This window comes from Pagrus major, chromosome 5, assembly GCF_040436345.1.
Source record: "Pagrus major chromosome 5, Pma_NU_1.0".
Lineage (NCBI taxonomy): Eukaryota > Metazoa > Chordata > Actinopteri > Spariformes > Sparidae > Pagrus > Pagrus major.
Genome location: NC_133219.1, coordinates 30,218,668 through 30,232,092, shown reverse-complemented (window position 1 = coordinate 30,232,092; position 13,425 = coordinate 30,218,668). Strand labels below are relative to the sequence as shown.

Genomic DNA, 13,425 nt, shown 5'->3' with positions numbered 1-13,425 from the left:
TACTCTATTGAAGTTAGAATGCCAACTAGTTAGCCCCGGCCCATCCTGATGGTGATAATCCAACAGCCCCCGTAGTTTCAACTGGCAAATATATACCAGCTGTTAGTATAATAAATAAACAAAATAAAGTCATGAAATGTCAAGAACTAAATACTCCTTACTCCTTATACTTCTAATTACAGAAAAACACAACCGTACACCTTCTGTGTTCAGGTTTCTCTCTTATACCTCTAATATATCTCTAAGATGACCTTAAATGCCTTGTTAACTTATCATAAACACACTTCATTCTAGGGCTGCAACTAACAACTACGATTAATTGGATTAAAAGAAAAAAGCAGATTTTTTAATATTTGTTTTTACTTCCAGCATTTTATTCAAAAATAAAATATTGCTCCTACATTGAATAACAAATAAAAACACAACATAGGTTTTTATGAAGTGCTCACATTTGTTCTCAAAACAAAAACCTGTTGAAGCAGCTGACCAGCAACGTTTAAATAATAATAACGAAAAAAACATAAAACACAAGCTTAATCTTGAACAGGCTTTGCTATACCTATAAATGGCTTCAACAACAGGCCATGGAGGTAGAACTGGACTATGGAGGAAACGTCTGAAGGAACACATGCTCTCAGTCCACTCAGTTTCAGATTTAGTTTCCAGGAACTTTGCATTGCATTGCAAAAATGTTAGCATGTCCACATGCTCTGGGCCAAGGCTGGCTCACTTCTTGGATGCTGTGTTACCTGCTGTAGCGAAGAGGCGCTCAGATGGTGTTGAGGTGCCAGGGATGCATGAGTAGGACTTTGCCAACCTGGCCAAGGTGGGATATCTGTTCTCATGATCCCTCCACCAGTGTAAAGGATTTTCTTCCTTGGCAATGGGCTTCTCTCCAAAGTCTGTGAGGACTTCGTTCCTCACTTGGCCGTTGGGATCCTCAGCTTCTCCCACTGTACTCTCTTCTTCACTGCTAGATTCAGAATCGAGGAGCGAGTCAAAATAAGGAAACAGGAGCTGTAGGTCCACCGTCTGTATGGTGGAGGTAGCAGTGGCACTGGAACTGTTTTTGTCACAGACACTATCACACTGCTGCTGATCCACCTCCCTCCTCACTCCAAGTGCCTGTGTTTGCAATTTGGCTTGCACATTAAAGACTTGCTCGGGTGTCAGAAACAGTTTTCTGAACCTCTGGTCCAGGGCAGAGGAGAGGATCACTGTTCAGTGCCATGTCTGAAAAAGTAATCTCCTTCTTCCATTGCTGTTGAAGCTGCTCCGTAGCAGTGACTTGGAGAGCCTGCACTGCTGCTGACTCAAAGGCAGCACTCTGGGTGGACTTCAATAGTCCCTTCTCAAGTGGAGGTACTGCAGAGATTGTGATATATTTGTCCCCACTCATAAACACAGTAGCACATTCAAAGGATTTTACGGCTGTGGAAAGCTCTTCAAACAGGCTCCACTGGTCAGGTTTTAAGCCAAGGTAGCGTTTTCCCTTCTGTGTGATACTTGAGTCGGACAGCATTGCGGTTACAGGCTACCTTTGCTCAAGCCGTCTGGTTATCATGGAGTTTCATCTTGTGCTTACATCCTGCACAAGCGTGTGCTCTGGTGTGCCCATTTGTTGCTGTTTTTCTCTCAGCTTGTTGCATGCTAGCTCGCTTTTTAAAAAAATGTCCACGAAACATTTTGCAGCCCCAATTGCTTTTTTCAAAGCTTGAGTGCCTCAGTGCAGCGGACAGAAGCCCACCCATGCTTCTCCTACAGTATGTTTGCCACAGCCATGATATTGGCACCATTGTCATGCACAATGGCTATAACTTTGCTAGTATGTCTGTCCTCCAGTGGCATAGTGGTAAGACAGATTGACTCCCATGTTCCAAACGTCTCCAATGTAGTGGCATGTAATGCCAAGGTAGGCTTAAATGGCCACACTTGTCCATACGTCAGTGATGAGAGCAATTTTGCTGTTGGATGCTTTTATGGCACTCTTCACTCTGGAATGTCATCTGATAGATCCTCTCCATCAGTTTGGTGACATGGGCCCTTGAGGGAAGACTATAACCAGGGTTGAGGCCGTGAATCATTTTCCTGAATCCTTCATCCTCCACCATTGATAGTGGCCTCATGTCAGTTACCAGCGTACTGAGGATACCATCAGCCATTTGCTGTGGTTTGCATGGGGCATCCTTCCTCAGAACGTCGTTACCCATGCTGAGTTGTTTCTTTCTGATGTGAGAGAGACAGTATATAGTATCGGTATGCATAGTAGCACAATTTAAATGAAACTCACTTAACTTAATACAAGCCTTGTTGTTCCTAATTTCAGCTATTTACCCAACAGGGGGCAACATTGATCCATTACAAAACTGAGCGCACAGATGGAAGGTATTTCTGTCTTAAACATTTGTTTTTAAAATGATTTTGAAACCTGTAATGTAGTGGGACCCTAAACTTGCGTTTGCAGGAACAAAGGATTTAATAATGGATGGTGAAGTTTATCAATTAGAAAAATTCATCTTCTCCAAACCTTCACTAGCTAGCCTGTACAGTACTCCACATCATTGAAAAGTAATTAACTGACTAAATGGACAGACACTGCGGATCGATGTAGACAGGTTATGGGTTTTGAAACATTTACTAACGTTACTGTACCGAGTCTCCTTCATCCATGTCTCCCACATGCTTTCTCTACAGTGCGCAAGATCAGCTTTGCACATCTTGCAGCTTGCAGTTTTCTTTAAAAACTTTAATATAAAGTGCTCACACACTTCTGATGGCTTGGGTTGTGCTGTTTTCTCTTCTGTAACGTTTGTTTCTGTTGCCTCCGTAGCCTCCGCGATTAGTTGTTGCAGCCCTACTTCATTCAAACAAACTAAATTACACTCACCAACACAGTCTTGGTCTGTATTTCCACAATCACTTCTGGTTTGGTCAAAATAAATCCCCAATTCACTGAGTAACATGTGAAAATAATCAGGCTCTGCAAGCTGTTTCCACCTGCTGCTGATGTCTGACTGTCAGTTCACTCCTCTGTACTGTGCTCCTGTTCTAGGGCCCTATTTAAATGATCAATGGCACATGGCCTGAAGTGCATGGCGCAAGTACGTTGAGGGCGTGTCCAGCTCCCTTTTACTAGTTTAACGGCAGCTAATCTGGGTGCAAATGAAGGCGGCATTGTATTTAGACTAGGGCTGCCTGATTATGGAAAAAATCATAATCACGATTATTTTGGTCAATATTGAAACCAGGATTTTTTAAACGATTATTTTTGAGTTTGGAAACATGATGCATTTATTTAGCATGTCTCTCAAAAAAATATACGAAATGTTCAAATCGAAAATAATGTACAAATATGTATCCAACTGTTCTGCAATTTCTATAAAACATTTAATGAATAAAATAAATATACTTAGAAAATCAAATAAGACAAACGATAGGGTGCATATCTTTAGCTAAAAAGTATCCAATGGCAGCTGTTATTTTCTTGTGCCTATCCGAATTTGACGGATAAGGAGTCGCATTATACATATAGTGTGTCTGAGATCGATGTCTGTCTCTGCGTTGATGTCGTGGGGGTTGTGGCCTTGTCTTTGCGAGGGGTGAAATTTTGCCGGCGGCGCGGAGCGAGGTGTGTTGGTCTGATGCCGTTCACTGTCTGATAACTATACAGGTCCTTCACTCAACAAAATATAGAGAAATGTCCCACAAAGCAACGTTACAGGACCAAACAACAGTGATGTGGTAACTGGTCGTGTCTTTGGCAACTCATATGAGGAAAAAAATACCGCAGTTATACGTGGAGAAGTGTCTGTCGGACCGACTCTTTGTCACAATTCTGCCCGAAAAACAGCGTCTGTCCCCAGCAAAAAACTTTAACTCACCAAGTGTTTGTCGCGGTGAAAAAAATCACCACGACGGTCAGCCCTCCCGACCGAGACTTCAGTGAACCTTCCCCATAAAACAGCCTCCCTCCCCGCAAGTGACAACAGTGTCCTGTTGACTGATGGCGATTATGTAATTATGTAATTTAGAGAAAATTGTAACTTGAGTGAGTGCCAGTCAGCAGGGCCGCGTTGAATGCTTTCGGGAGGGACTGAATTGCGCATGCGCGTCTCTTTCAGAAAATCTCAAGCCTTACTGTACAACGAAAAATGCCAAATAAATCGTTTCAATTCGTTTAGAGATCGTTTGACCCAAAAATTGAAATCACAATCAAAATTTGATTAATTGCACAGCCCTAATTTAGACTCTTAATTATTCATAGGTGTGTTTACGGCTTAACATAAATTAAACCAGTGTCATCTCCCATTCCCCTTAAGAACCAAGCATGCCAGGACCGCAGTCCGTGCATCATCCTCATCAATAGCGGTCGTGATGCCGGTGGGTGAAATACATCTTTTAATGAGGAAAATATTAATGATCTTACCTGCAGCAATCCTCGAGCAGCAAAAACAATATGTATCTCTCCCTGAACATGCACATTTGTGCAGGAGGAGCAGCTGATGCACTTCATTAGGGCCCGAGCACTGACCTGTGAGAGGACCCTATTGAAATTCAATTTGAGGGCCTTAACTCAAAACTCATGAAACTTTGCACAAATTTAATGTCATGAAAATTTAAGTATTTTATGGGTTTCGACTAGGGTTGGGCAATATGTTAAAAATTTCCAACCAGCCACACGAATTGCCGATATATTTGTGCAGGTGTTCAGCGAATGCAATTATGGAGGAGGTAGTTGCAAAAATGAAGACAAAATCACCAGTTTGGGATTTGTTTGGTTTTAAACCACAACTGGCAAGCAGATGTATAGTACTGGCAAAGGACTCTAACGCTACCAATTTGCATGAGCAAAAAAATGGCTCGCTAGCACCCCCTAAAACGCAGCCCCTGGGACTACTTACTACTACTACTTGCACATGTCGCGTTTTGATGAACTCCTCCTACAGCTTTAACTCATCAAATTTCTCTCGCCAATCTTAACACAGTTGTAATTTAAAGGTATTAAAAGCTTGAGTTTTCGTTCTATGGCATGGCTGGCATAGCTGTGGCGACACGGCAAATATCAAGGATTCGCCATAAAACAGGAAGTTGTTTTAAAACGACTATACATGATTGAATCTGACTTTCACAGAGTCCTGTCTGAATGCATTTACATGCCAGTATCTGCTTATGGTCAGTTGACCACAGCTACCTCTTTTCTATAGTAATTTTATATTAGTATGATTTGAAATGACATTTTCCGTTGTACTGGGATATTAGAAAATGAGAGACGGAGAGAGAGAGAAGAAACCACAGCTTTTCGAGTATGCGTTAAGTTCTTATATGTTAGAACAGCCTAGGAATGTATGCGAGTGCATGAGAGCAGACAGCCTAGGAATGTATGCGAGTGCATGAGAGCAGATGGATAATAGCTCAGGTTTCGCACCATGTACCTTGGTGGATGATTTTTCTAAAAGACAGATATCATGAAACAGAGACCTTCATACAGTATACATGATGTATTGGTTGGTGATGGCAAGTCCTACTATGAAATGCTAACCGTAATAATGCTTTGTCTCCTCAGCCCAGTTGTCCAACCAGCACCATGGGAAAGAAGAGTCGAGTGAAGACTCAAAAGTCAGGCTCAGGAGCCAGTGCTGTGGTGTCCTCCAAGGAAATGATGAATCTCATCTCTGAACTGCTGCAGAGTACGTTTACCTTCAACTTCTACACCCAGTCCACCTTCACAGTTAGCATGGGGAGAAATAGCAAGAGAACTGTTAAAGAACTGTGTGGATGGTAACTACTGTGAATGAGGGCATATACAGTATTTGTTTTTTAAAGGCAGGTTACAACATTTGGACCATATTTGTCACACTGGACGGTTAATATTGGTACCAAACCACAGCACGCTGTAGCCAACCATAAAGTGTGTAGATGGGCTTAGTTTGCAGTATAATAGCTAGTTAATGAAAGGATGCGTGTTGTTTTGCTGCCACAGAAGAGAAATTGAAAGTCACTGTTCATGCAACATTATTACAGCATTTTAACAGCAGTGTTGGTCGTGACAGATTTTCCTATAAACCCTTCACAATAAAAGTCCCCCGTTATGTAGTTATTTAAAAGCTTTTATTATGAAGCAGAAAAATCTGGAAACGTTGGTTTTTAATCAGCAGTAATTTTACATGACTCTGAAACAGCAGAGAGTAGCGGCTACGATACAGGCTGAGGTAAGTTATCATGAGGTCTACCAACTACTGTTCAATACCAGCTATAATAATTAAATTATGAATATTAGTAATAAAAACATCTGTAAAATTACTATACTACTACTACTACTACTACTACTACTACTACTACTACTACTACTAATAATAATAATACTCCTAACAGTAACAATGATAATGATGAGCAAACCAAACCGAAAATATACCCTACTAATTAGTGGCAATAGCTGTGGTTCAGGTGTGTTTGGCTGTATGTTTAATTGAAAGTGATGGTGTAGAGGTGTTTATGGTCAACATGTTTTCCCAGAATGCAGCAGTGCAGCACCCTCTGCTGGTAAAGAATGGGAAGAGTACATCCAGATCAGAGGCTTGGTGGAGAAGATCCGCAAGAAACAGAAGGGTGAGTACATGTGCAAACACACAATACTTTTATCTTTTCAGATTTTTTTTATTAATATCACAGTCCTTAAGAATTTTTAAGTGATGAGCAAGATTTAATTTCATGTAATGTAAAGTGAGGGATCAAGGTTAAATTATTATTATCATAATTTGTCGGTTGCATAACGTCTTCCTTGGTCTTCAAGTAGTTCTTTGAGGTGTGTTTATCCTGCTGCAGTATAACGTCCAGTCAAATCATGGTTAGATTTGTATCCGAAGCATGACCACACATCAATATGTAGGAGATACACTAATAATAAACACTCGTTAATGGGGCACCACCTCCGATGTTTTATCTATTTGAATAATCCGGAGGTAATTAATCAAATTCGACTAAACAAGGTTAACTTGTATCAATTCTAATCAATTTCAGAACAATTTATTCAATCTCACAAATGAAGAAATGAATTCTACACATATCCATCGGTTCTCCACATTAAAACAAACCTGCACAGACAACGACGTACGGTTAAATATCTTTATTTACTAAATAAATCAAGGTGAATAAATGAAAGGATGATTCAAACAAACAATATTGATAACATAAAATGTAGAGACTAAATGATCATGGTAATGAATGGATGGAGATGAGCGGATGGTAAAGTCGCGAGTCTGGGAAGCATTCAAAGATTACTATAGTAATTTTGACACTAACGAGACCCTAACCGGATTTCTTATTAATTAAAGATTACTATAAATCAAAAGAAAAGAGACATCACCAACTCAAGAACATGCGTGTGACTCCAGCAGTGTGCGTGGGTGTTTAGCCTACTTTGCCTGAAGACTGGGAGATGTTCACCACTTTGGACCTCTCCGGAGCTGATAGCTTGACCTCGGCTTGAGGTGCCGGTCCGCTGGCCGGAGGGATGTCGCAGAGCGTCTGCGGCTTGCAGTGGGTTTCTCTCGTCCCGGTGTCGGAGGGAGAGCGCCGTCTGTCCAGTACTCGGCAGGAAGTCCCGGTCCGCTGCCCAGCGGAATGGCACCGCTCGTGAGCGTTGAAGGCAGGCCGGTCGGCTTGGCAAAATGTCTGTTCGTTGCAAACCGTTCACACGGTTTGTTGGTGCAGGCAATTACTGCACAATGTTATTAACGCTGGTGGTCGGATTAAAGGTCTTCTTCTTGCATGGAGTGATGGCTCTGAACTTTTGATCGAACTAATTCAACTTTCTTGACGAAAATAACTAGAGAATAACGCTGGCCGGGCGAGTCCTCAGTTATTACTCAAAACAAGACGAATTAAGTCAAATTAACTTCTACTGAGTAAAATAATGATACTTAACAAAACGAAACGAAAGCACTTAGAGTCAGTGCGTCCTCAAATTAGGGTATTGAGGTAAAAATCGCACGTGGTCAATTGTGCGGAGATTTCTGCCTAAGAGCGTGTCGCAAAAATACAAAAAGTAAAGATTTAGAAGTGAAGAAAAATTTAGAGAAGAGAGAGACAGAATGGCTGTCCCTTGGTTTTTGTAGTCCATATCAGCAGGCGGTCCCTAAGGGGAGGGCTGGCGATTCTCACTGTGTATCAATCGTCTACACTTACGAAACTTGAATTAAATTAAACCGATTTAATGTTTCGCGATCGTGCTTCACCTTTCTCAGGACCTTACCATGGCAAAATAAATGGACTTAATGAAATAATATGACCTGATTAAATTCGCTGAACGAATAAAAGAAATTAACACTGGATCAAACATGAAAACACTTAAAGATACAGTAGAACTGATAGAATCTGACCACATATATAAGCATTTCTTATAGTTCTAATACCTGTAAATGAAGAAACATATTACAGACTTTTAATCAGGAAAACGTATTAAAACATAGATATCTTGACAGTTTAATTTCTTTGTACCCGGACTCACCACTGGAGGGCACTGTGGTTCCACCAAACACATGACACAATTAAACATTAAATTTGATTTTAGCCAAATTTCATCACAGAGAAACGGGAGAAAGATCAGTTTTATGAGCTTCTCTTACTGACCCTTAATCTGTTGGAATTAAGAGAATGAGATCCTGACTTAATGGTTAATTAGAAATGGTCTGAAATCTGGAGGAACACAGAGACCATTTGGTGTGGAATGTGGTCACAGATAGCATCCAGACGTGTCATAAATTTCAGACCTGGGAGTGTTTGCATAGAACAAGTCAGAAGGTTTCCAGTGTTCTCTTAAAAGCTAATGTGTGCTTTAGAAGTTAGAGGTGAGGAGAGAGACACAGGTAAAGAGAGAGATACTCTAAAACAAAGGGAAAAAAACAAACATTTGATGTGAGTTAATTTACATATATAAAGACTCTGTATTGACACCTTCTGATGACCAGTTGTTCGTCCCTCCTGGTAAACTGGCAGAGGCCTCAACATGACCTGTGAAAGAGGATATGTGTGCTTGCAAGGGAGAGGAGGTTCATCCAAAGGCTTTGGGTTGTAAATTAATTAAAAGTGTCTTCATACGAAGTATTTACAACCAAGAAAAACACTGTCCTCTCTGCCAGGCGATAAGATGGCGCCCCTCTTCCTGTAGAATTGCTTCATCCAGAAAAACAGAGGTGATAACAAAACAGGGCCTCAACATCAAAGGGAAAGGAACACAGGCACGAGTTCCTACAAATACATTAAGCTTAGTTACAGACAGGCCTGAGTGACATGGATGAAAAGTCTATCACCATAGTGATAGGGCAGGTAAAAATTATTATTTTGAACTTAACCACTTTATCAAGGCGTGATGGTAATTTTTATGTTAACACAACAAATAAAATTACACACAGAACCGAGGAGGTCCGTGTGTTAACCAGCGAAACTACAGCTCATTAATGACCTGAGCTTCTGTGTGAGTTAACAGTTTTGCAGAGTAGGGCTGGTCTTTTGAGAACTGCGGAGGCATCCGTAATAACGCCTCCCTCCACGCTCCTCTGTTGTTGTCAGTCACATGGCGATCACAGTGCACCTGTGATTGGCTTTTTGTGTGTCACGCATAGCATCAAGGGATATGACAGGCTGGTTATGAGCTGGGGCATGTCAGTTATGTGCTTTCCACTGTTGCATTTAATGCATTCATGTGAAACTATCAAACATTTTATCAAAATATTTTCTCGTTTTATCACCCGGGCCTAATCACAGATACAAAATTTGCTAAACTATTGCAGTCTCCGTTCGAAATATGCCTGGTCAGTTGCTTGGCCTCTGGTATTGCTGATGGCAGCTTTTTTCAAGAACTGCTCATCACTCCGCACTGATTACATCGGGTTATCAGAAGTAAACAAAAACTCAAATTAGCGAACGCCTTGTTGGATGTAATTGGTGCCGACATGGCTCTGGGTATAAAGTAATCTAAGGCTGCACCTAATGATTATTTTCCTATCAATTCATGTAATTAATCTTTTCAGTTGATTAATCTAGTGATTCATTTATCAAGGACTATAAAGATTATTTTTTAATCACTTAATTAATATAACAATTAATTTACCAGAAACAAATGTCAAAAACTCTTCTAATTAATATTTAAATATTTTATTTAATCATCTTATCGGCATCATCTAATTTCCACCTGTTTGCCTGACTGTGTCACCACTGTGTTGTCTTCAAAAGGTTGCTGTGCCACATATATTAATTCAATCACTGTATGTCAGAGAAACCCTCTGCCTGTACTGGAGAATCAGTCCTTGTTTAAAAACTTAAATGGTTATGACATAAATGTATTTCAGTACTGGAGTAATATATAATATGCATGTGCATTTCTACCTCTATTTGCACATCCATTTGCACTGTTTTACTTCCATTTGCACTGATTACTGTTTGCACTGTTTACTGTAGCTACTGTTAATTTTTATTTTATATATTATATATGTGTAATGTATGTTTTGTATTTTGTATGCCACTGGACACTTGAATTTCCCTCGGGATAAATAAAGCGTCCGTCCGTCCGTCCATCTATAGCATTAGTTCAAGCCATTTTCTCAATCATAACTGTCCTTTTCAAATAAACACATAATATAAAAACAGTAGAATAACCAGGGCTGTCCCGGTGACGTCACCTCATGTTCAGAAGATACAATGGCAGCTGCACTGGTGGCAAAACCGAATGTCACTTTAGCCTTTTCAGAACATTTCAGCTTGCAGCCAAATGAAAAAGGAGAGCCAGCTAATTTTGACGAGGCAATATTTAAAATTGAAAAAAAAATCCCAGTGAAACGAGAAAACTCAACAAATTTGAGGACTCACCTAGCAAGCTAACATCAAGTTATCAGGCAACACCGCCCCAGCACCAACTCACGGAGCAGCTCATGCCATGGTCAGCTGACAGTTAGGAGCCACTGAAGCCTTTGGGCGAGTTGCCAAATACAGCCGTTGTTACATGGTGGAGAAACCTGCATTGTTTCTCCAACATGGTGGTTGCCTGGCAAAATCTACATCTCAGAAAACACTCATTATCTGACCACAGACTGAGCTCTTAAATCATGTTGCCTCATAACAGTTTTTATGCCCCTATTGCAGAAGCTCTCCGCAGCACATTTGATGAGTGGCCTTTGCAAGAAATAAAAGCTGGCCTGCGTAACTACAATGGGCAAACATCATAGAAGTAGTAAACAAGTTGAACCGGACATGGCTGAACTGCTTTGGTCATAACTTACATTTGGCAGTGACAAACGCAGTGGCAAGCACTAAGGATCACACAGCCAGAGCAGTAGGCCTGTGCCACAGGCACTGTGTCGGTGCATTCTCTCAGAGCTGTTTGAAGAGAAGGGATCTGGCAAAAGCACAAGCACAGCACTACACCCTGCAGCATGGCCTCATGATGGTCAGCTATTAAAGTTATATTAATGATCGAATTGCAGTGTTCGCACTCCATAAAATAATTGTGCCACATGTTCTCAATGGAGTTCAAATCAGGACTTTTATCACAGTTAGATCAGTATTGGCTTATATGTTTTTTGGCATCCAAACTCTCTGGAATCTGCTTGTGAGGAAGTCCAATATCTAGTTGCAGAGTTTTGTACTGAAGCCCAGAGTGTGAAGTTTTTATAGGTGAGTTTGTATTGAACGCTGAGCTGAAGTCAAGAAACAACATTCTGATGGAGCTGTTGTTATTTTCAAGCTGTTGTGAAGCCTGAGTGGATGGCAGTAGATATGGCATCCTCTGTGGATCTGTTGGTTCTGAAAGCATACTGGTGAGGGTCCAGGCTGGCAGGGATGTGGTCTTTGATGTGCTGCAGAACCAGTTTCTCAAATCACTTCATCAGGATGGTGCTGAGAGCCACAGGGCAGTAGTCATTAAGACTAGACACAAGAGACCTGACAGTTTGTTTGTCACCAGCTACAATAAAAAAAAAAAAAAATCCATGTGGTTGTTTGTAATGTTGCTGCTGATGACATCATATAATTTGTGTAGTGCATTTAGATAAAATAAAATAAAATAAAAGACACATGCTTTATTATTGTATATCGTGTGTGTGTTTGTGTGTGTCTGTTTTCAGGTCTGTCGATACTGTTTGAGGGCAGCAGAGACGACTACTTTCCAGACCTGATGATGTGGGCTGAGGAGAACAACGCGTCCTGTGATGGCTTCATGGTGACCAACTTTGGAACAGAGGGCTACGGCCTGAGGGCCACCAGAGACATCAAGGTGAGCTCAGCCCAGTGGTGGTCACTTTTATTTCCCCAGTAGTTTCCCCAGTACTTAAATCAATGAACTGACCCCCCAGTGCAGTGCAGTGCAGAACAGAACCAGCCTCAAAAAGATACTTAAAGTAAACATGAAGGAGCTCCTGCCACCTGTTGTCACAGGTTGAGAGGTTGAGGAAGAAGCTACATTAAGCATTATTTTTGAGAAACAAAATTATTTACATAACACAAAATATAAATTCAGATATGTCACATAATAAACAATCAAGTGAAACACTTAAATATCCCAAACTAATAATGAGTAGTGTATGCTCATTGATACTTACACTGTGTGAGAGTGTGTATTTTGGGGTGAAGGCGTGGGTTAAGGTCAGGGTGATTACCCCCAGTTTTACCAGGCCCGATTGAAGCCAATCTAGACAATACTCACATTTCCACCGGCTGCGCCGCAGCATGTTTCAGCACTGTCCCAGAAGTATCTCTCCACTCTACTCCACAGAGAATATGCACCAAGTCTGTTTTTCACAGAGTAGATCGAGCCAGATGGACAAAATAAAACATCCGGTGCCGATTCGGACTTTACAGCACAACAAATTTGGAAATATTAACAACCGATCAAACAATTTAACTACGTAGCCTAGTCAGCCACAGTAGAAGCACAAAAATCAAGGAGAAATGATGAAGTAAACACAGTCTGAGCAAGTCAACAACATCAGATAGGCATGATGCTGCGCTTCTGAAACATCCCATTGGGATGTGAAGGAAAAAAAAACAGCAGTGCACACACCAGGAAACAAAGATGTGCCCAGTGGAGTCGAGGGGTAAGGCTCAAGAAAATTAATGCAAGTCTATGTAATGTCCTCACAAGTGATTAAAACAAGGGCCTGTGTTTGTCTGTGTCTGTGTCTGTGTGTGTGTGTGTGTGTGTGTGTGTGCAGGCAGAGGAACTATTCCTGTGGATTCCTCGGAAGATGCTAATGACTGTGGAGTCGGCCCAGAACTCTGTATTAGGTAAGGCCTTTAAATGATAAGGATATTAATTCACACTAGGAGGAGCAAATAGGAATCATTTACAGCTTATTATTATTATTATTGTTATTATTATTACTATTGTTACATTGGATAATGGATATGTAAATGAGAAATTGAGACATATAACTT

At 40.9% G+C, this 13,425-nt stretch overlaps 1 protein-coding gene across 2 annotated transcripts in view; it reads left to right on the top strand.

The window, feature by feature from the left end:
• Nucleotides 1–13,425, top strand: part of setd3 (SET domain containing 3, actin histidine methyltransferase) — a 36,982-nt gene that overhangs the window by 3,390 nt on the left and 20,167 nt on the right. For both annotated transcript variants that reach the window (XR_012178815.1, XM_073466970.1), the window contains exons 2-5: nt 5,564–5,687; nt 6,514–6,606; nt 12,117–12,265; nt 13,203–13,275. Coding sequence is in view for 1 of the 2 variants with exons in the window: in XM_073466970.1 (XP_073323071.1) it covers nt 5,564–5,687; nt 6,514–6,606; nt 12,117–12,265; nt 13,203–13,275 (439 nt within the window). In the remaining variant the exon portion in view is untranslated. The remainder of the gene's footprint in view (nt 1–5,563; nt 5,688–6,513; nt 6,607–12,116; nt 12,266–13,202; nt 13,276–13,425) is intronic.